Source organism: Hipposideros armiger, unplaced genomic scaffold (assembly GCF_001890085.2).
Source record: "Hipposideros armiger isolate ML-2016 unplaced genomic scaffold, ASM189008v1 scaffold_23, whole genome shotgun sequence".
NCBI lineage: Eukaryota > Metazoa > Chordata > Mammalia > Chiroptera > Hipposideridae > Hipposideros > Hipposideros armiger.
This window is the reverse complement of record NW_017731373.1, coordinates 2,333,288-2,358,220: the sequence shown is the minus strand read 5'-3', so window position 1 is coordinate 2,358,220 and position 24,933 is coordinate 2,333,288. Positions and strand designations below refer to the sequence as shown.

The following is a 24,933-nucleotide window of genomic DNA, read 5'->3' as shown; positions in this document are numbered from 1 at the left end:
TTCATTTATTGTGTTTAACCTTTACAGCAACCTGTGAGGCCGGTTACTGTAAAGATTACTTCTATTTTTATAAATAGAAAATTCAGTCTTAAAAAAGTAAAGTCATTGTTTTAGAAACATTTCTGCTGAAATACTCTTAAATGTAGAGGAGAGTTAATCTTGGCATGTTGTGGGTCTTAACCCAATGCAGCATACCAGAATTACAAATTTTCTTTAAAGTCTCATATTCTATGTAAAAGTATCATGTACATTTTGCATTCTGTCCCAAAGTCTTAGGAATTTTACTACAGTGTCTAGTCTTCGGGTAAATATATATAATTTATATTAGTAAAAATGACTACTGATTTAAATTGTGTTTCATTTTACTGATAAAATCTGAATTGGTGCATTTTTAGTTTTCCTTATTAAACTTGTTTCTTTTTCTTTTATTCATCTTAATCTAATAAAAGTTCTAAGGTAGTAAGTTTAAAGATATATATACTTTAACGGATGAAATTAGAAAAAAAACCGTATAACATTCGATTTTTACTGTAGCTATATAAGTGTGTTAAGATAAACATTTTCCAGTGTTCAGAAATTACATTTTTTAAAGTTAAATTTAACATTTCAATTATTATTTAATCTTTGCTTTAGGTTCCAGTATAATGCCAGCAGCTGGAACAATGTATCTAACAACTTCAACTGGATATCCTTATACTTATCATAATGGTGTTGCTTATTTTCATACTCCGGAGGTAACTTCTGTCCCACCACCTTGGCCTGTAAGTCATTTTATTTAAGAAGGGTTTCCATCTATTTCTATCAATTTTTTAGTATTTATTTTATTTCTGAAATATGTCAACCACAGACAAGTACAAATAATAATGTAATAGCCATGTAGTTATCATTCAAATTCAGTAAATGTTAGCATTTTGCTGTATTTAACTTTTTTTTTCATGGGAAGAATAAAATAAGATAAACTCATATAAAATCTCCTTGCCTCCATTCTGTTACCCTCTTTTCCTCCTCAGAGGTAACCAGAATGTCTTTCCTGTCTATTTTACATGTTTTTACTACAAATTTAGATATCCTTAAGCAGTGTATAGTATTGCTTTGGGCAGTTTTTAAACACTATAATAAATAATCTGGTTTTTCTATTCAATATTATGTTTTTGAGATTAAACCATGTTGATTCTAGTATATTTAGTTCACTTATTTTAAAATGTTATAATATTCCCTTGTATGAGTATATATTCCCTAAATGAGGGACATTATAAGTTTTTTCTACAATCACGATTAATATCCAAATCATGTATGTATTATGTGAGAGTTTGTCCAGGACCATGGTCTTCAAAGTTTTTGCTCATATATCCTCTAAATTTTTTTGAAAAATTATGAATACTTTCATTTTTAGGTTAATATCTGAAATTTATCATAATTTTAAATAGTTTAGGTATATTATATATTATAGATTTGTTTTAGATATATTCTTATAAAACTTTGTAGCTGTAGATTTTGTTTAAGAATGGAAAATGTCCTGTGTGTGGTGATGGATGTTAACTGGACTTACTGTGGTTATTCTTTCAAGTATATACATACACCAAATTGTTATGTTGTACAGCTGAAGCTAATATAATGTTATATGCCAATTATATCTCAGTTAAAAGGAAAAAAGAAGAATGGAAAAATGTCTGTTTTATAAGTCAGTTAACAAAACTAGTCAACCAAATAAAACTAGTCAAATAAAAGTTAGTTTCTATTTTAAAATTCTGACTTGAAGTTCACATAAATGAGTTAATATGTAGCCCTTTGACCATCATGTGATTTATTTTGTTCACTGAATGAAATAAGGTACCTCGTTTCCTTTAATATTTCTTACACAAGCTCTTTTTGCTTTCCTCTTTCCTATTTCTCAGGGGCATTGCCTTCCTGAATTGTCTATTTGTTTGATGCCCTGTTGGTGTTGACATTCTAGAACAAAGCATTATAGCAAGAACCAGAAAGAGTGAGAAAGGGAGCCATTAGTAATTAAGGAAAAGGGTAATTGTGAAAGAGGAGTTTGAAAAGAAGAATCCATCATACACTGACACATTAAGAGATCAAATCAGGAAGCACATAGAAATTTACGATCAGAAAATTAATACTCTTAAATCAATTCATGCCCATGTACCACTAGGAAATTTTCATGTTTCCCTACGTTGATCTAGGCTGCGGTATACACATAGAAGTAGAATTTCACATTCATAGAGTATACACATCTTTGAATAACTGTTGCCAAATAGTTAAACTTTAGCTTATAGTTTATGAGAGCTCCAATTTCTCCATAATCTGCCAACCTTTTAGTTTATTGGATTTTTATATTTTTGCCAATATTATTATGAAATGGTATCTTGTTTTACTTTTCATTTGCTTAGTCACTGGTAAGATTTTCATATACTTATTGGCCATTCCACTATCTGCTGTGAGCTGCCTCTTCATATCCTTTGTTCATTTTTCTGATGGGTTTATTTGTCTTTTTCTTGAGTTCATTATATGAATTTTGTAAATATCTTCTAGTTTGTGGCTTGTCCATTAACTTTATGATTTTTTTTGTCATACACAAGTATTTTGTTTTAATGTTGACAAATGTATTGATGTTTGCCTTTATGTTTCAGCTTTTAGTGTCTTTTTTTTATATTACAAGAATACAGATATTCTATATTTTATTTTTTAAATATTGTAGTGTTTCTGCTTCCACATCAAGATCTTAAATCTGGAGTTTCTGTATTGACTAATCCATTCTCTTCCACTGTTTTGAAATGAATCCTCTATCAAATGCCAAGTTTCCATGTGTGTGGGTCTCTTTCTGAGCTGTCTCCTCTGTTCCATTGGTGTATTTGCCTGCCCTGCCCAATTCTGTTTTAATTCCTGTTGCTTTATAACAAGTCATAAAAATCTAATAGAGCTGTCCCCTCACTTTGTTAAACTTCAGAAGTCTCTAGTCTATCTTCTGAGTCTTTGCTTTTATAAATATAAATTTTATAATTCAGCTTGTTCATTTCCGTGGAAGCCTTTGTTGGGTTGTTAGAATTGCATTAAATATATAGATTTGGAACATTTGTGTATATTAAATTTTCCTATCCATGAACACTTATATAATTCTTCTTTTATTTCTATCCATCAATCAAATTTTCTTCCTCCTCAAAAAAGTTTTACACATATTTTGTTGGATTTATTCTGAGGTACTCTAGGTTTTTTTTGCTTTTTATGAGTGGTATACATTTTTTAAATCACATTTCCTAATAGGTTGCAACTAGTGTGTAGTAATGCTTTTTTATTTTTAAATGTTGATATTTAAACTGTCAAACTGTCATGTCATTTATAATTTACAATCATTTATAATTCAGTGTACCCCTATTTCTTCCTGCTCTTTTGTTTCTCGTTTTTTTTCCCATTGAGTTATTGCACTGGCAATATCTCTGCTATAGTATTTATGCAGTAACACAATGACTTTGTTGTTGAAAGAGGAAACAAGTTCAGTGATTCACCATTAATATTAATACACACACACACACACACACACACAAACACACACATATACATACATATACATACAACTATAGGTTTTGGAAATACTCTTAACATTTACCAGGCTTTCTCACCCTCAGCACTATTGACATTTTGGGCCAGATAATTCTTGTCGTGGGAGGCTGTCCTGTACATTGTAGTATGTTTAGCAGTGTCCTAGCTTCCCCACATTTATGAAAATCAAAAATATTGCCAAATATTCCCTAGGGGAGGACAAAGTCATACATGGTTGAGAATTAATGACCTAAATCAATTAAGGAAGTTACTTTCTATTTTGTTTGCTAAGAGTTTTTTTTATCATGAAAGGGTATTGAATTTTAACAAATGCCTTTTCTGTATCTGCTGAGATTATCGTGGGTTTTTTCCTCTTTTAATATATTAATAAATTATATTTTGTAATGTTAATCCAATTTTCTTAGCCTGCGATAGTCTGCAAATTGTGAAAAACTATACTTTTTTTAGTTTTGGAGTGGGGATGAAGACTAAACAATGTAAATTAGATCTCATGTTAGAAAATGAATTTTAATTGCTATCATTAAAACCTGTTTTACCTATCTTGTAATACAACTTGCCTGATTTGTTAATGATTTGGTTTTTAACTATCTATTTATGGGGTTTACGCTATTTGAATAACCAAGTGTTAAACATATACGTTGTTCAAACATAGATAAATCACTTGTAAGTTTTTGATTAACTTATTTAAATGTCAAATTAATAAAATAGAATATGACAAATGCTTCAACAAATAATCTACTTTCTTTAATTAAATGTATAACAAGAAAATAGGATGTTGATTATTTATAACCAGTGGTAAATCAGTGGCAAAATGAGATATGATTTTTCATTCAGTAGTAAATGCTATGTAAACATTATTTACTGCTCATCTCCAAATGAAAATATGCAGTGTCACCTTAAGTCCAGCTGCCATTTTCCTCTAAATATTCTCTTAGAACTATAATTTCAAAATCTTTGAACTAAAAACAACTTTTCTGGTGGTTGTTTTAGTATTATTATAGAAATGAAATCACAGGGAAGTAGGAATACTGTGGCGATTTTAATAGATTTAAGTGGAGTTGGTAGTAATATCAATAATAGGTGGAAAAATGACATTTCCAATCATAAACCATAAGTTGACTGAGTTTAGGTAGCAATTCAAGATAAGTTTTATTATAAACTATTTTAAAGAATTTTCCCTAAAATATCTTTTCTATTTTCTTTCCTCTTATAGTCACGTTCTGTATCTAGTTCCCCTGTGATGGTAGCTCAGCCTGTTTATCAGCAACCTGCATATCACTACCAGGTAAGCATTAAATTAACAGTGAAAATCCTCTGATAATTTTAGTACTTTTTAGGGTAACTTTCATTTTATTCTTTCTCATGCAAATACTTTAGTAATTAAAAAGAGATAGTTAAGCCTTCATAGCAGTAGGGGGTTTTGTTTGTTTGTTTTTTGGGGAGAACTAAATGTCATACAGGAAGATGGACTGTTGCTTCCTTTTACGAAATGTAATGAGGTCAGTTTTGCTCCCCTGTCTAAAATTTGATCTAAAAAAACTCTTTAGAAATAATTACCAAAGTGAGATACAAATATTGGATCACAGGCTGATTTTTTAATGTTACTGTTAATATATGGGTTTCTTATTATTATATTTAATACACAGTTGACCCTTAAACACTGTGAAAGTTAGGGACGCTGACCACACACACATATTTGAAAATCCAAATATAACTTTTGAGCTCTAGGGATCGGTTCCAGGACCACCACCCCTCACCATGGATACTAAAATCCTCAGGTGCTCAAGTCCCTTATATAAAATGGTGTAAAACAATGCATATAGTCAGCCCTCCACATCCTTGGATTCCAACTGCAGATTGAAAATACTGTTTTTAATACACAGATGGTTGAATACACAGATACAAAACCCGGGGATAAGGAGGGCCAACAGCATATTTATTGAAAAAGATCCATGTATAAATGGACCCACACAGTTTGAACCCGTGTTGTTCAAAGGTCAATTGTAATGTATATTAAAATAAGATTATTTTGTGATTTATATTATGACAACCTCCTTTAGTTAACCAGCGTTCTTCTTCTCATTAATTCCTGTGGAAGACTGGAATAAGTGAACTATAATGCCAGGCCATTTTGGTGTTTTATAAATAATATGTAGTTGAAACACAGCCATATTTGTTTACATATTGTCTATGGCTGCTTTTATGCTACCATGGCACAGTTGACTACTTGCACCAGAGATATTATGGCCTGCAAAATTTAAAATATTTATCCTCTGGCCCTTTCCAGAAAAAGTTTGCCAACCTCTGGTCTATAGCATTCACATGTAAAAATCACATTCTTTCGTAACCTCTGAAATTTGTTTGGTTTTTTAGGGTTGTTGTTTTTTTTTACTTTTAAAGTAGACCTACATGAATTGTTAAGGTTATTGGAATTCTTTTTATTAGACTGGGTTTGATAGAGGTCACTTACTTTTTTTTTCTATTACCATTCGAAATATAGAACTGAAGTGTTTCCTTCACTTACTAAAAATGAGAGTAATTTAATGGCATTTATTTGAAATATACATTTAGCATGACTTTTTCTAAACTGACTCAGAATTTTAGCAAAGGCCCCAAAGACAGAACATTAGATACCAGACTGTTTAATTTGAGAAGCCAAAATTTGTGAAACCAGTTTTGGGGCCCTTAACTCATTGCCCACATTGAGCACATATGAGGGGAGGACGAGATTAATACGTGAAATTGGTAAGAAGGCTTTCTTTAACAAAAGAATTGTTAAAGGTGCTATGGCATTTCCCTTTCTCCTCAACCAAGTAAAGAGGACTTCTGTAAATGACTAGGAGAGCTTAATATTAGTCCCTTGAAATTTGTGAGATGGTACCACTGAGACCTGACATCTAAAATAGTCCAAAGAAGCTGGAGTGGTCTATGGAGGTAGAACTAGGAGAGAAGGATACATGGGAATGTGTTGAACTTCTACTCACAGCAAGCAAAGGTTTATATTCCTCAAGAGCAAGATGTGAACCTCACAGAAGAGACTCTCCAAAAAACATTCAAGTGACTCCAGTAGATAAAGTATCTGCGTAAAGTAAACTTCTAGAATCAAGGGCTAGAATTACAATCGGAAGTTCTCAGCAGGGAGAGCACCAAAAAATCCAGTGAAGTACCTAACTAGAGAATCAGCATTTGGAATCTGCCACACCGCAAAAAGTTATCTGTCTTAATTTTTATCCAAGGGCAAGGAAGAACAGCTCTACACAACGCTTCTCAAGTGGCAGGGTGAAAAAGAGCAAAGTTGCTTTCTGCTTGCACCCTATTGAGTTCAGCCCTTCCTTCATTAATTGATTACATGTACTGTATTTTGCCATCTATAACACTCGCCTTTTTGTAATGCACACCCACGTTTTTGGCCCAAACTTTCAGAGGAAAAAATCTTTTGTTTTAATTTTTTATTTCAAATTTCTATTTGTTTACATGTAGGTACTTGTTTTTTGTATTATAAAGGAATTTTAGCATCTATTTTTTAACACATTATGGTACAAAAAATTTTATGTAACAAATAATTACAAAACAGATACAAGGTACAAGAAATTTTATGTACCAGTAACAAATTTCCGACATTTACTCATTATAGAAGGCCAAGAACTCTTCATCATTTCAAGTTCATCGTAAGTTCAACAAAACCAATTATCGTATTCCAGGGTATTATTTTGCATACAGATATCGTTATTGATTTCTAGAGTTACACTTTTAACTCATAAGCATAAATAAAAGAATTAAAAACATTTATATAGATAAGGAATTAGTACTACCCATGTATAATGCGCATCCTTCTTTTTCCCCTCACAAATTTGGGCAAAAAAGTGCACGTTATACATGGCAATATACAATAGCTGTAGCTCACTTGCTTTGTTTCTGGTTTTCCACTTGACACAAATTATAAAATTGGAAGTATATACCTAGATATATCCAGATATACTCAGGTACCAATGTGTGTATCGTAGTTTGCAATATAAGAAATAATTCCACTTCACATATTTCTTTTCAGTTACATATTCATCATCACTCTGCCCTTAAAATTCCCACTTTTATAAGCATCTTCCCTTGCTCTTTCTTTTTACAAATTCTAAGATTGATAGCTTTATCAGTTTTTGTTAGTCAAATCAGATAATGCATGGTTTAATCATTTATCTCCTTTATTTTCTCACTTCATTATTTATCTCCTTTGTGATTTCATTTATCTAAGAAATTACATATAAATCATTTTATTTCAGATTTTTTATTAAAATATTTTCTTAAGAGATTGTACATTATTCTGCCTTTTTTACTATAGCATACAGAACATAAACTTCACATTCTCTTGGTCATTATAATACAGTGATGTTACCCATTAGCAGTTGAAATGGTCAGCACAAAACAGTGATTTGGTTTAGATAGTAGCTCCATAAGGTCTTCTTATTCTTTTTCTCTGGTTTTTTTTTCTTTAGTAATAAAAAAACACTTTATTAAAAATGAAAAATAAGAATAAAACATTTATTAAGAAATAATACAACATGGAAAGTTGGTGGGGATTAGGGAAGAAGGGGAAGGGATTAGACAGCATAAATTGGTAAATACAATATTGCCACAGGGCTATGAAAGACAGTTTGGGGAATATAATCAATAATGTTGTAAATATTTTCTAGGGTGTCAGATGGGCATTTGTCTTGTTAGGGAGACCACTTCATGGAGGGTGTAGAGGTTTAACCACTGCACTGTACACCTGAAGCCAAAGCTGAATAATATTGTATGTCAATTATAATTTTATATATATGTGTATATATATATATATATATGTAATATATATAGTCACAGGATATGAAGTATAGTATAGGGAATAGAGTCAATTGAATTGTAATAGATATATAGGATGTCAGACGGGCAATAAATTGGGGGAGGGGAATTATCACTTTGTGAGGGGTGAAATGTATAACTATTACATTGTTTTGTACACCTGAAGGTACAAAAAAATAAAATTTAAAAAAGAATGTGAAGAGGAAAAATAATACAGCTAATTTAAGGAAAAATCTTATCTTTTCTATTGTCATCTTATAATAAGTATTGTAAATAATGTGACTCTCATTAAATAACAGCTTTATTTAGATATAGTAATTCACATACCATACAATTCACCTGTATAAAGTGTATAAGAGTGTTTTTGTTTTTATTTACTAAATTCAGTGTTGTGCAACCATACTGCAATTTTAGAACATTTTAATCACCCCACAAAAAAAACAAAAAACTTACCCCATTAGCATCATTCCTCTTTCCTCCTACCCCCAGTTCTAGGTCATCAGTAATCAACTTTATATCTTTACAGATTTGCCTATTCTAGGCATTTCACATAAATGAGATCTACAATATGTGACTCGATTCTTTCACTTAACATAATATTTTCATGGTTTATACATGTGGTGGCATGTATCAATATTCCATTCCTTTTTATAGCTAAATAATTTTGCATTATATGGATATACTACATTTTGTTTATCCATTCATCAGATGATGGACATTTGGATTGTTTCTACTTTTTGGTTATTATAAATAATGCTGCTGCGAACATTTGTGTAAAAGTTGTGTGAATGTGTTTTCATTTCTCTTAGGTCTTATACTTCAGAGCAGAATTGCTGGGTCATTTCCTTTTGAGAAAATGTCATATTGTTTACTAAAAAGGCTACACCATTTTACAGTCCCACCAGCAGTTAATGAGACATCCAACGTCTCCATATCCTTGCCAACACTTACATTGTTTTTAATTTTGATGAAGTCCAATTTATCTATTTTCTTTTGTTGTTTTGTTGCTTGTGTTTTTAATGTCATAATTTTAAAATTGCCTAATACAGAGTCACAAAGATTTACATCTTTGTTTTCTCCTATGTTTTATAGTTTTAGCTCTTTCGTCTTTGATCCATTTGGAGTAATTTTTGTATATAGTTTGAGGTATAGAGGTCCAACTTCATTTTTATTTTTTATTTTTTTATTTATTTATTTTTTAAGATTTTTATTGGGGAATTGGGGGGATGGGAACAGTGCTGGGGAATGGGGGAAGGGGAACAGACAAGTTGCTGTCGTTTTGTTTGTTCTTCAGTCTAGTTGTGGAGGACGTTGCTTCACTGGCCCAAGTTGGCACCATCATTGCGCTCTTCCCAGGCGAGGCAGATCAGTCGCCGGCTTCTGGACGGCTGCTCACTGCGGCTGCTGGCCGCTCACGCTGGCTGCTGGCTACATACGGTAGCCCATGGCAACCCACTGCCACAGGGGCTGCAGCCTACGCCGTCACTGGCGACTCACGGCAGCCCAGCTCCAGGTTGAGCTGTTGTTCAGCATCTTAGCTGTGGAGGGCAGTGTCACTGGCCCTCATATGTGGGATCCGAACCGGGGCCCTCTGGCATCCCAAGCCAGTTCTTAACCATCGCGCCACTCGGCCGGCCCCCAACTTCATTTTTAGATATCCAGTTTTAACCCTTGTTTATAATTTGGATGGGGTATTTTTTCTTTCATTTTAGGCCCCTGCACAGTGTCTACCAGGACAGTGGCAGTGGGGTGTTCCTCAGGTAAATATTAACTTTTTTCACTGTGCTTTTGTGAAGACTGCATGAGAACTAGATTTAAGACATTTCTATTTATTAACTATGATACCTTTGGCAGTTTGTTTAATCACTTTATTACTCGGCTTTCTCATTTATAAAATGGAAGTAATGATACTACTGTATGTTTGTAAGTTTTCCTCACAATTTTTGTGAGGAGCAAATGAGATCATGTAAGTGAAAGCATCTTCTAAATGAATGTTGTATAAACATTACTTATTTTTCTATTAGTATGACTAGAAATTTTAATATTTTTCTAGCCTTCAGATTTTGTTTGCTTGACTTATGCCCCCAAGTAGTCCATCTCCTAATTTTGTTAACTAATAGTACCATCAAAAAGATTGTTTAACCTTTTTTGACATTTCCTACTTCCATGGGCAGTCACAAAGCTGAGAATAGATGTTTATGTCAATTTAAATACCATGGGTTATTTTACTATAACCTTTAATAGGGATTTTAATATAATTATATTTGAATTTATGTATTAAGTTCTAAAGCACTAAGAACTTTTAGTGCTTACTAGTGATCAAGTTCTTTGATAACATCTACACAACTGAAATTTATAACAACCTAGAGTTCCTAATTTGTTGCTAAGATACTTCTATGCCATCCCTAAAAAAGAACTTTAGGAAAATATGGAACAAATATTTCTCTCATCTGTTGGGTAAGTCATTTGGTTTCATTGAAATAACTAATCATATTTGAATTAGAAATATGGTTTTGTATTTTAGTCTCCTGCCTCTTCTGCTCCGTTCCTATACCTGCAACCATCTGAGGTTATTTATCAACCAGTGGAAATTACACAAGATGGTGGATGTGTTCCTCCTCCACTGTCTCTGATGGAAGCTTCAGTTCCAGAGGTAAATATTAGTCGCAAAGTAATGTATCTATTATTATCTCATCTTACATTTATTTTTCTTTTCCAAAAATATTGTTCAAGATCCTCATTGAAGCTGAATATCTTATGTTTTCTTTGATTTATTCACATTTCTTCCTTTTTTATATCTAAAAATGCTTCATCTTAGACTTCTTCACTAACTAACTCTGAATCATTTCTGAAATCAACTGTTCACTTCACTAGGCTAATCCCTGACTTGATCTCCTTGAAAAGAGTAAGATACCTTTTATTTTTCAGACTAGTTTTTAAATAAGGTGGTTTTTTTTTGTTTTCTTTTTATTCCTGTTAGAGCTTTGAGCAAAAAAAATATATTCCACTTCAGTTTCTTCTTCAGGTACACCAATTATGCATACGTTAAATCTCTTTTTCATATCTGTCATCTCTCAAGTAATTTTTTTATCATGGTACTTTTTCTGTTTTATATGCTTTTTAAGACAACTATGACTATATTTCTTGTGTTTATTCTACTTTTTATTTTGACTAATAAGTCTTCTTTATTTTGTTTTAATCGTTTTTATCCCAAGTTCTGCCACTTTGCTTACATCATTGCAAATGTCTTTTGTTGGCTTAAAATCTCATTTTCAAACTCCTTTTTAGAGCTAATATTACTATAATTTCTTTAAGGTTCAAAAGAATTATATTTATCTGAACTTTTCCACTTTTTATAGGGTGGTTTCTCATCTTTAAAGAGGCAGTATGGATGCTTAGGTTGCTTGTTTTCCCTTCCCATCTTTATAATACTAGTCATGAAATGAGGCCAGCTATTTGTCAAAGTAGAGGGTGAGAGGAGCAGGCTGTTATCTCAAGCATCCTTCCACTGTGTTGTTATATCTCCTGCTTGAGATATATACTGTTTCCTCCGTTTTAGCATTCTGGGGATCATTTTCTGTATTGGGTTGTAGTAATTGCTACTTCCCTTTCTACCTTCACCCTTTTCACCTCCAGCAGTGTTCCTCAGCTATAATTCAAGGTAGTATAGATAACAAAAATGGTGAAAACATGATATGTCCTTCAATCCCACATCCCCTGCTATTAAGTAATATAAAATTGAATCTCTGTGGAGATATTCCCTGTTTCTGCCTTGATCTGACACACCCCTACACTTGAGTCTCTTTGAATAGGTCTCTCAGAACATTGATCTTTAGGCAAATCTATCTTTCCTGGTACCTGAGGATGTTTCAGAATCCTTCCTTACATTGCTCCCAATTGCATAACATTTGGCAGACATTCTAAATTGTTTGTGGTTTGGAGATCTTGGGCATTTCCTTGTTTAATTGATGATGGCATTTTAAAAATCTGTCTTTGTTCTTTTTATTGTTTTGTGTTTGTCAAGGAGGAGGCAGTGAAGTAAGAATTCTTTTACATTAGATTTTTAGTTACAGTCTACTTTTGGCATTAAACCATATTCTTAATTCCTGACATCAGATAACTTATCATCATGATATATTCACTGTTTAGTGGAATCTAATAAGACTTTTCTGGAAATATTACTTATATTAGCTTATAACTTATACTATCAGTTTCTATGGTATTTCCATATAAAATGATATATGCATGCTTTTATTTTAATATTGTTTCTGGTAGAAGGTATAGTCTGAAATATAAGTTAATGAATATGTGTGGGATGGTAAGTAGAAACCACTTTAGATAAAGCCATTTAGCTTTCTTTCAATCAACAGTATGCATCTACTAGAAGTCCTACAAATACCTCAAATTTTATATATTACAAACCTAACTTCTTCTCTCCAGTCCCCTTACACATTATATAAAAACATTTGCTTTTCTTGTATTCCATATCTCAATGAATTGTTCCACCATCTGTTGAACAAGCCATAAATCTGCTTTTACATTGCTTCCTACCTTTTGCTCTAATGTCGCATCTTTTAGCTGTCTTTCAGTGTATATTCTTCCTTCCAGTCATACCAGATAACCCATGTAGATCTTCCAAATGAGATGTGTTCTTAGCTGCCTGTATACCTTTGTGAATACTGTTCCCACCTTCTTTCCCTAATTCTTCAAATTCAGGAATCAGCTCCACTAGAAAACTTTTCCTGACCACCTCCCCAACTTTCTTAAGCTAAAGCAAGTAGTTGCTTTCTCCCTTGCATCCCTGTATGTGTGTCATAGGACTTACGGTATTTTTAACTATTTGTGCCTGATCAGTCTCTTAAGTTAAAAGTAGGGGATGTGTTTATTTTACCTGAGTTTCTCCATTGTGTAGCAAAATGCCTATTACATTGCAATGCTGAATAAATATTTTGAATTAATAAATGAAAGGCAATACGTTTCTTTTCTTTCTTTTTTTTTTGTAATAGCCTTATTCTGATCATGGAGTTCAAGCAACATATCACCAAGTTTATGCTTCAAGTACCATTGCTATGCCTGCACCTGTGATGCAGCCTGAACCAATTAAAGTAAGAAGTTTGTTTTGATTTTTTTTCCTGTTTTTATTTAGTCATATTTTAAATTTTCCAAATTTCTCTTCTGAAAGGAACAACTTGGGGTAGTTATATCACATTTGTGATCAGAAGTACAGAATTTGTTAACTCTTTCATATGAAGGAAACAGAATCTTAAATTAACTATAATTTCTATTAGTTTTGAACAAGTAATAAACCACACATGGGCAAATGTCTTATTGACTGTGGTAAAATATATGTAACTTAAAATTTTCCATTTTTTAAGTGTACAACTAAGTGGTATTATTATATCTACAATGCTGTGTAACCATCACAACTGTCTGTTTCCAAACTTTTTCATCACTCCAAATGGAAGCTCTGTACCCATTAAGAAATAACTTTCCATTTCCCCTCCCCCCAAGTCCCTGGTAACCTCTAATCTACTTTCTGTTTTTATGAATTTGCCTAGATATTTCATACACACGGATTTTTATTATCTATGTTAATAGCATGTAAAATTTATGAGGAGATGAAAACAATTAAACTCTTCAAATTTTGGAATTGTGCTCTTGTAGCCTAAATCAAATTCAGACCAAAGAGTGGTAATCTAGTTAGATCCATGGATATATTCAGTAGATTTCAACTACCTACTATGTAGCAGGGAATTCTGCTCATTCCCATATGATCTAATTTCTTAGTGAAACTCCTGCATCATCACTTTAGAGAAATGGGACAGTATCTCTAGTAAAGAACCATAGATTGATTAACTATTGTGATGGTAATATGAATCTTCCTTGCAGTGTACTTTGGTAAGGAAAGTAGGCATACTCTTTACAATAAAATGATAGAAATTAGCTATTTCACACTTATATTTATGTTTCTGACCTACCTCAATACCAAAATGGCATACTTTAGGGAGACTCCACACACTCTCATATATCCTTACCACTCACTGTATTCCTTCACTGCTATTACCACTGTGCTGCAAACATGAAATAAAACCATAATTTTGACCTAGTGTCAAAGCACAGAGTGTTACTAAACTTGTATCAAAATGTTAAACAGACTTCTTCTGATGTTAATATTTTCTCCAAACATATTTCTCTAAAATAGCTGAAATAGCTATTTCATATTAGATAAGTACTATTTATTTTCAGTTACATATTATACCGAGGGTGCCAAAAAAAATGTATACGCAATCTTTTGTTACCATATATTGAGTATTATAAACTTAATACGGTTTTTTCCTTTCTTAAAATGTGTATACATTTTCTTGGCACCCTCTGTATGTAAGTGTGTGTGTGTGTGTGTGTGTATTTGTGTATATATATTTACACACACACACACACACACACACACACACACACACAAATGATTGAAGTTGTATTGCTTGAATAATTCCAATAGAAGATGAATTGGTATTGGATAGGAGAAATTTCCAAAGAATGTTAATGTTAAACATTCTTAATTTAAAGTTTAATTCTAGTTTAAAAAGAGTATACACTTTTCTGCATTTTCTTAGATGTGTGAGTAGGAAATGGCCGAAATTGTACAGAGAAACTGGTAACTTATTCTTTAGTTTGGTCATATAAAAAATTACACATGTTGAATATAAATCATAACAGGCATGAAGAGATATCTTACTTTGTACATATAAGAATAAAACTGGAATAAGAAAACTGCCTCTTGCATGTCTAAAGAAATGCTGCTAAGAGGAACTTTAGCCCATCAGTCCTGGTACAGATCTTTGCTCTACTATGCCACAGGCCAAACGGGAACAAAACCACTGACTTGTTTCAATTTAGAATTTAATCTGTCCTGTTAAACGTTATAATAATTCTGGTTGTCACACGAGTGCATCTAGGGAATATTTTTGTTACACCAAAGTTAAGATTTAACAATTAGGGAAGAGCTGAAAAGCTGTGAAATGGTTAACCAACTTACTCCAAAGCCCACGTTTCACACAACTATATCAGAGAATCTGAGACATCATGGATTGTAAGACACACCATTATTTTATGTATCATTAACGATATAAAAAAAACATTGCCATAAATTGTAATGTATTCTTATTCAGAGGTTTTCAAATTTGAAAAGTTGTATATCTCAGAATCAATGAGATTTGACATGTTTCATTTTTAATTTAGAGATGCAGGCTCATAGGAAGCTTGAATTAGGAGGGATAGGAAAAAACCCCACAATTGCCCTTTTGTTAAAGATAAGGAAAACAAAAGAAAATTTAATAAGCTTTTAAGTCCAAGCTGGAATACAGGGCTATTGTATTGAGTTACATTTCCTATTTTTATTTTTTAAGGTTGAGTGTTGTATGTATTTTATACTCAATATTTTTCTTTCGGTTATTTGGGGCCCTCAATAGAATACAGTGCCCCACTCAGGAACAGAAATTCCAATACCTCTTGCATAGTTTTCTAAAAACTATACAGCCCTGTAGAAACACTTTACTATACAAGTTTTACCGTGTGGAAAATTATCTACTTTTGTTGATAGTGCATTTGTATTATAACATAGAAATCTTAATACACAAATGTTACATTATTAGGAAACTTATCTTTTCCTAAAATATATTAAAGTAGAATAATATTAAAATATTGACATTTTGAAATATTAGCTTAAATTCTTCCTATGCAAATTTTCCCTAGTACCAAAAACCTTGGTGACTTAAAATAGAAAGGTGGAAATATTTTTGGAAGCATTTGAGCATGTTGTGTTTATAAGTATAACTCATTTTTAAAATTCTAGTGATTATCATTTTAAGAATGTTAATTGGATATATCCCAAAGTAGCAATTTCAGATGTCAGAACTATCTTGTAGCAACAAACCTAATCAGTAAAATAGAGACCTTATTCAGAGCGCAGAGCACAAGTCTAACTGCTATAAAAGACTTCCAGAAATTACTCATTGACTGTAAGCCACAGGCTATAGTACTCTATCAAATCCAATACATTCTAGGGAACTACTAAGTTAATATAGTATTAATAAGGGTTATTATTCCCTAATTCAACAGTCACATCTTATACAGAATTCAGTTTTAAAGTCAATAAAGCAAAATCACATAATGTCAAAATTACCCATTGAGCTAAACTATATAGGAGGGAACAAAAGGAAAATCTTTGTGTATCTGGACATTTGAACCATTATGCTTTTAAAACCAATATGAAATCCCTAGGTAAGAAAGGAATAAGTGGAGAATTATAAAGTGTTTCTGTTACCTTACAGTGTTTTTCCATTTTTACATTAATATAGATACCTAATAAATTTGTTCTTATTTGGATTAATTGAGATACTGGAAACTGGAAATTATCATTGGAAGTTCACCTTTAAATTAAATGTTCATTTAATTTAACTCCAATGTATACTTAGCTATTAATGAAAACATTTGATATTAAGGATATTTAACCACTTGCCAGGCAATGAGGAATTTTTGTCTAATTAAAGCACCTACTGGACTTGAATGACAAAAACAGCCATGGCCTGTTACACCTTACCCTTTGGAAAGACAGTATGATTCAAAAGTACATTGGAAAGGGATTTGACCTACTACCACTGTATTTCTAGCTCAGCGACCCATAACATGCACTCACCTAAAAATTAGCAACTGTTGCTACTTTACAGAAAAATTCCACTATCTTCTTCCTAACCATTTCTTTATTTCAGTTTCATTGACATTTCTTATAAAGCAAACTAGAAACTAAAATTCCCTCATATTCATTCAGCAAGACCTCAGGGTAGAGGAGGACAAGTGTAAAGCACTATATTCTAGGGGGCAAGAACAGGAAAAGCCTGTGCTTTGCAGCTCCAGGCATACAGGAGGATATAAATTTTCATGCAGTGTATATAGTCAAACCACAGATAGCCTCAGATTCCAGAGAATAAATTACTCAGTAGAGAACCAGGCAGCAGGAGCAAAAAAAGCTCACCCAGTTAGGCACTAGAAAATGTGTAGGTTCTGTGTATACCAACCCTCCTCCTCGTTATGAATACAAGAGAAGGGACAAAAGACAGTAAGGGGAATCAAAGACTCATAGACTTTTTACAATTGTCACAGATAGATTTCCATTCAAAGACGAGTAAACAGAAAAGTATACACTGTATGGACCCTGTGGAAGATTTTTTGCATATGTCACTACATTGAAGGCAAGGATAAATAGAATATATATGTATAAGAACATATATTTAAGAGGAAGTTAATTTTTAAAAATATACCCCATGTTTCCAGTAATTACAAACTAAAAAGCAAAAAAGATGAAATGGTTGCTGGCCAATGTAAGAAAATTCTGTATGAAACTATTGATATGTATGATGAAAAGATTTAAATTTGTCTTTGCCATAAAGGGCCACAGTAGTCACTACAGAAAATCAGAACCTTGACATAGAGTTTTTAAAAAATCCTCCCAGAATTCAAAAGAAGATAACATGAAAGATGAAATGATGAAAGATTAAATGCTCTAATAGAACAGAGACAAGTCCAATCAAAAAATAGTAATTATTAAAAAAAAAAGAACAAATTGAACAAAAAGAATGAGTATAAATTTTAATAGTAAAACAAAAACACCTTTCATTTGTTTGAATTTACAAGTCAAAAAGGATTCACCCTTCTCAAGCAAAATGAATAACAGGCAATCCATGCGTAAATATCCTGGCAAATACTCTCCCACCCCCACATCCTGGTCCTTTTAACTCTTTTCAACCAGTTATTTTTAAATAATTTTGGACTTACGAAAAAGTTGGAAAAAATAGTACAAAGTGCATGGATCCCTTCACCCACCATCTCTTAACAGTTTATATAATCAGAGAACAATCAGGTAAAACAAAAATATAGCATTGGTATAATGCTATTAACTAAACTACAGACGCCACTTAAACTTCACCAGTTTTTCCACTGATGTTCTTTTTCTGTTCCAGGGTCTAATCCAAGATCCTACATTGCACTAATTTGTCTTTTTATTCTCCTCTAATCTGTGAACTTTTTACAGTCTTTCCTCGTCTTTCATAACCTTGACACTTTTAAAGAGTACTGGTCAATTATTTTGTAAACTGTCAATTTGAGTTTCTCTGATATTTTCTCTTGATTAGATTAGAAGTTACACATTTAGGTCAAGAATATCACAGAAGTGATTTTCCCTGCTCAGTTTATCATATCAGGGGATACAAGATGTCAATATATCTGATTACTGATAATGTTAGCCTAGGTCACTTTAAGCATAAAAAGAAACTTGCCCGAGATAATACTGCTAATAAGTAAAAGACCTAGAACTCTAGCATGCTGTCTACCATAGACAAAATGTTAGCTGGCCTTCTGAAATCCCTACAATGAAGCTCATTGACAAACCCATATGCACAGAGAACTTCCCATTAGGATTTTAAATATGGACATGCAATCACATTAGAAGAAATCCTCCAGAATGAGAGATCAACACAGAGAAAAAGAAACTGAGAAGAAATATAACACAGAAGGAAAATATCAAAGAAACTATAATTACTATCCTCTCTGAAATAAGAGAAAATTAATGAGAAATGTTCCATGCATAGGCATCCTGACAAACACTTCATATTTTCTGAAACATCTTGGTCCTTTTAATTTTTTTTAACTTTGTATTTTGAAATAATTTCAAGTTTACAGAAAAGTTGTAAAAGTAATAAGAGTTTCTGTATATCTTTCACCATACTGTTCTTTGAGTTGGAGGGCACTGATATGGGAAATGAACATTAATAAAATGCTCTTAAATAAACTATACACCTTACTCAAATTTCACTTGTTTTTCCACTAATGTGATAGCTGAAATAAATTACATGTGAAAGGGTTAGACATTATGAACAAATACTTTCAGAAAATAGAACAAAAACAGAAAGAAGTAAATAATAGAGAAAAAGATAAAATTGAAAGATTAACTCAAGAAGTAAAATATTAACTCTAGAAAAAGAAATAGGGAAAATGGTTTGGAGGAAATTGCCAAAAATTAATACAAGAAATTTTGCTAGGACATTAAAAGTTTCTAGATTAAAAAGGGCCCATTTAACTATTTGGCACAATTACTGCAAAAGACTCACATTAAGGCAAATTAGTGTAAAATTTCAGAATGGCAGAGATAAAAAAATAATCCAAACTTCTAAAGACAGAAAACAGATCACATACAAAGGGTCAGCAACACTGGGAGCTAGTTAAAATTTTTTAACAAAAATTTCAATCTAGGAGTCTATAATAGACAAGTATAAATGAAAAAGACATTTGCATACCATAGAGTCTCAAAAAAGTTATTTCACATACATCCTTTCTCATGATGCTACTGAGCATGTATTTTGCCAAAACGAGAATAAATTAAGACATGGGATAAAAAAAAAGATCCAACACAGGGAAGAAGCAAAGGGAATTCCCAGGATGACTACAAAAGGAAGTTTTAGGATGGCAGCTATTTGGCTGATAGAGTGCAATCAGTGCAGAATTAAGCGAGATTCAGGATGGTTCTTTGCAGGAGAGAGGTGGGAAATAATTTTTGTGTAGAAAATTGTATTGGGTATTTTACAGAGTTGTAAGGAGAAGGATACTGAGAGACTTAGCCATAGGTTCAAAGAAAACTAATGGGGGGAAATGAAGCAATTAGTGAAAAACAAAAAATTTTTCAAGAAATAAAATGTAATTATAATATACCACTTGGCTCATTAGTGAACTATGTTTACTTAGGCATACCAATGAAAATAACATAAATTTAAGCAAAACTTTCAATATAAACTGGATGGGTAAGAAAATAAGATATAAGAGAGTTAAAATCCTCATCTACCATGTAAGAAGTCATTATATAATGAATGAAAATATTCAATTAATAGAAATAGAAATATGGAAGTAGAGTAGTGATGTCAGAAACATGGAGGGATGAGGGATCCCACGTGATCTCTCCCCTTGAAGTTTCAACAAGTTAACTGTAATTCCAACAAAGGATTCCCTGCAAAATACACAAACACGTCTGAGATATCTGCACTTAGAAATATCTGAAGGTGGGTGAATCACGGTGAAGAGTGCAAGAGAGAAGGGAGAAGGGAGAAATGCAGAGACGGGGGCCACGGATGCAGCCCGGAGCTCAGTCCTGGGGAGAGGGGAATATTGAGATTGCAGGTGTATTCTCTGAGTGATCAGCATATAATATGTCTGAAACCAGCGATTGGGGCAGAGACCTTGGGTCAAAGACCAAATACACAAGTGCGACAGCTGTGATCTAACAGCCCTCACTGCCAGGCAGAAATCAGCCACAGAGCCTGGCTGCCTACCCCCAACCTCCCAGAACTTGCCTTCCCTGTACCCTCCCAGTGCTAGCAATGGGCCCCAGAAGAAACTAGCAGTGTCGGGTTAAAGAGCAGAATATCTGAGCCCTGAGAATTAGAGAGACAGTTCCTAAGTGGCAAACACACAGTGTGGCTAATTCCAGTAACAAGGAAGTACAATAGATAAAATGGCAAAGCAGCTGTGATCTGACAGTTTCCATTACTCAGAGAAAAACAAAGACACAAACACACCAGCCACTTCTCGCACCCACCTTTTGCGGCTGTTCACAGCAGATATACCCAGGGCTTCTGCGGCACACAGCTCTGCATCTGGATACAGGGATAGCACTGGGATTTCTGGGGCTCAGAACCCCATCATCCAGCACATCCTCTGATGGAGCCAGTGCCCTGAGACCAAGGCCTCCTGGTGACAAAAGAGATGCCCACCTCCCCAGGAAATTTTCCACCATGAGAAGTCTGAGCAGGTCAAGGGAAAATAAAATGCACCAGCACTAAGTATTGGAAACAAAAGAAAGACCTCTTCGTATCAACCTGCTGCAGAATTCATTCGCATAGATGCCTAGGAAGAGAAATAATCAACTACAGTGAAAAACCAAGGTAACAAGACAGCTCAGAAAGAAAAAGAAAAATCTTGAGAAAATAAAGACATGGAAATATATGACATAAATGACACAGAATTCAAGATTACAGTTCTGAAAAAACTCAACAAGATGCAAGAAAATTCAGATAGGCAGTTTAATGAACTCAGAAATGAAATTAATGAACAAAATTAATACATTACCAAAGAAGTTGAAATTTTTAAAAACAACCTAATAAAAATTCTGGAACTGAAGAACTCAATAAAAGAGATAAAGAATGAAATAGCCAGCTTAGGAAATAGAGCTGACTACATGGAGGAAAGAATCAGTGATATCGAAGATAGAAATCTGGAAATGATGCAGATGGAAGAAGAGAGAGACTTGAGAATTAAAAGAAATGAAAGAACTACGAGAACCAGCTGACTCCATCAGAAAGAGCAATATAAGAATAATTAGGGGAAGCAAGGGAGAAATGCATAGAGTGTTTTCAAACAAATAGTCAACAAGAACTTCCTAAGCCTATAGAAAGAACTGGATCCTTGAATCCAAGAAGCAAATGGAACACCTAATTACCTCAATCATAAAACGCTTTCTCCAAGGTACATTATATTGAAACTGTCAAAAATTAATGACAAAGAATTTTCAAAGCAGCCAGGGAAAAGAAGATGGTAACCTACAAAGGAAAGCTCATTAGATCATCATCAGATTTTTTAGTAGAAACTCTACAAGCAAGGAGGGAGTGGAATCAAATATTCAAATTATTGAAAGAGAGAAATTACCAGCCAAGAATAATATATCCAGCAAAGTTATCCTTTAGATATGAAGGAGGAATATAGCCCTTTCCAGATATACAGGAGCTGAGGGAATTTTCCACCCCAAGGCCTACATTATAGGAAATACTAAAGGAGGTTATTTTACCTGAAACAAAAAAGACAAAAGAAGACAAAACTGTGAGTAAGATGACCAACAGACAGAAGCAGGAAATGGCAACCCCAACACTAAATAGGGCACTGTTCACTTAAACATCACATAAAGGGTAAAGGAGATAAACATATATAAAAAAGAGAGAAGAAGACAATTTGCTATTGCAACTCAAAAATGAACTCAGCATAGAGATAATTTGTGACAACAAAAACATAAAAGTGGACGGGGGTAAAGGTCTGAATTTGCAAAGGGGGATGGAGATAAGATGCATGTATAAGAAAAAGAACTGAGTATATGAAACTTACTTTTAAATAAACAATAGTAACCACTCAAAAAAACTCCAGAACTGAGACACATAACTTAAAAGAAAGAGGAAACAGAGGGGGAAATGATACAATACCACCAAACTAAAAAAACAGATAGAAACACAAAGGCCAAAAAACAATGGAGACATCAAACTACCTGAAAACAAAAGATAAAATGGCTATAGGAAATTAACATATATCAAAAAACTCACCCTAAATGTAAATGGACTGCCCTCGTCAATAAAAAGGCACAGAGTAGCAGATTGGATCAAAAAACAAAAACCAACTATATGCTGCCTTCAAGAAACACATCTCAGCTGCAAGGATAAATATAGACTCAAAGTAAAAGAGTGGAAAACAGTACTCCAAACAAATGGCATCCAGAAAAAAGTGGGTGTAGCCATATTTATATCTGGATGAAATAGACTTCAAGATAAAAAAGGTGACAAGAGACAAAGATAGGCATTTCATAATGATAAAAGGAACAATACAACAAGAAGATATAACACTTACCAATATATATGCTCCCAATCAGAGTACATAAAGCAACTGCTGAGAGAAACTCATAAAAGCACAATTATAGTAGGGGACCTAAATATGCCATTAACAGCTATGGGTAGATCATCCAAACAGAAAATTAATAAGGAAATAGCCTTAAATGACATTAGAACATTAGACCAAATGGACATAATTGACATTTACAGAACCTTTCACCCTGGAATACCAGACTATACATTTTTTTCTAGTGCACAAAGAACATTCTCAAGACTGTATGTTGGGAGACAAAACTAGCCTCAGCAAATTTAAGAAGATTGATATCATACCAAGCATATTCTCTAACCAAAATGTTTTGAAATTGGAGATCAACTGCAAAAAGAAAGCAGGAAAGACCACAAATACTGGAGATTAAACAACATGTTACTAAAGAATGACTGGGTCAAAGAAGAAATAAAAGGAGAGATCAAAAGATACATAGAAACAAATGAGAAAACATGTATCAAAATTATTGGGATATTGGGAAAGCAGTATTAAGAGGAAAAATTATATCATCACAGGCCTATCTCAGGAAACAAGAAAAATCCTAAATAAACAACCTAACATTACATCTTAACTAGAAAAAAAAGAACAAATGAAACCCAAAGTTAGCAGAAGGAACAAAATAATATAAATTAGAACAGAATTAAAGGAAATAGAGAACAAAAAGACAATAGAAAAAAATTAATGCAATAAAGATCTGGTTCTTTGAAAAGATTAATAAAATTGAAAACCCCTGGCTAGACTCACTAAAGGAAAAAGAGAAAAGACTCAAAATCAAAAATGAAAGAGGAGAGTTATGAGTTACCACAGAAATACAAAGGATCATACAAGAATACTATGAAGGACTGACTATATGCCACCAAATTCAATAACCTAGAAGAAATGGACAAGTGCTTAGAAAGATATAACCTTCCTAGACTGAATCATAAAGAACTAGAAAATCAAAATAAGACTGGTCAATAGTAAGGAAATTTAAACAATCATCCAAAACCTCCCAAAATGCAAAAGTCCAGGACCAGATGGCTTCACTAGTGACTTCTACCAGATATTCAAAGATGATTTAATACCTGTCCTCCTCAAACTCTTCCAAAAAATTGAAGAGGCAATACTTCCTGACTCATTTTACGAGGCCAACATTACCCTGATACCAAAACTTGTTACGGATGCACAAGACAATTACAGACCAATATGTCTGATGAAAACAGACTCAAAAATCCTAAACAAAATACTAACCAATCAAATACAGCAATACATTAAAAAGATTATACATCACAATAAAGTGAGGTTCATTCCAAGGGCACAAGAATGGTTCAACATACGCAAATCAATCAGTGTGGTACATCACATAAACAAAATAAAGGATGAAAATCATATCAATAGATGCATTTGACAAAATACAACATTCATTTATGACTAAAACACTTAAGGCATCCAAATTGGGAATGAAGAAGTTAAAATGTCACTTTTTGCAGATGACATGATTCTTTATATAAAAAAACCCTAAAGATTCCACCAAGACACTAGTAGAAACAATAAACAAATACAGTAAAGTTGCAGGATACAAAATCAGTGTACAAAAACCCATTGTGTTCCTATATACTAACAATGAAATCTGAGAAAAAGAAATGAAGAAAACAATTCCTTTTGCAGTTAGAACAAAAAGAATAAAATGCCCAGGAATAAACTTAACAAAGGGTGTGAAGAACCTATACACTGAAAACTATAAGACATTATTAAAATAAATTGAAGAAGACACAACAAAGAAATAGAAAGATATTCTGTGATCATGGAGTGGAAGAATCAACATAG

General features: G+C 32.9%; 2 protein-coding genes across 2 annotated transcripts in view; one reads left to right on the top strand and one right to left on the bottom strand.

The window, feature by feature from the left end:
* Positions 1-24,933, bottom strand: part of PLCL1 (phospholipase C like 1 (inactive)) — a 407,944-nt gene that overhangs the window by 339,527 nt on the left and 43,484 nt on the right. The gene's annotated exons all lie outside the window — the stretch shown is intronic.
* BOLL (boule RNA binding protein) overlaps positions 1-24,933 on the top strand; it is a 48,723-nt gene that overhangs the window by 12,465 nt on the left and 11,325 nt on the right. Inside the window, exons 6-10 of the mRNA XM_019635638.1 lie at positions 634-761; positions 4,775-4,846; positions 10,107-10,154; positions 10,919-11,047; positions 13,401-13,499. Coding sequence (XP_019491183.1) covers positions 634-761; positions 4,775-4,846; positions 10,107-10,154; positions 10,919-11,047; positions 13,401-13,499 — 476 coding nt within the window. The remainder of the gene's footprint in view (positions 1-633; positions 762-4,774; positions 4,847-10,106; positions 10,155-10,918; positions 11,048-13,400; positions 13,500-24,933) is intronic.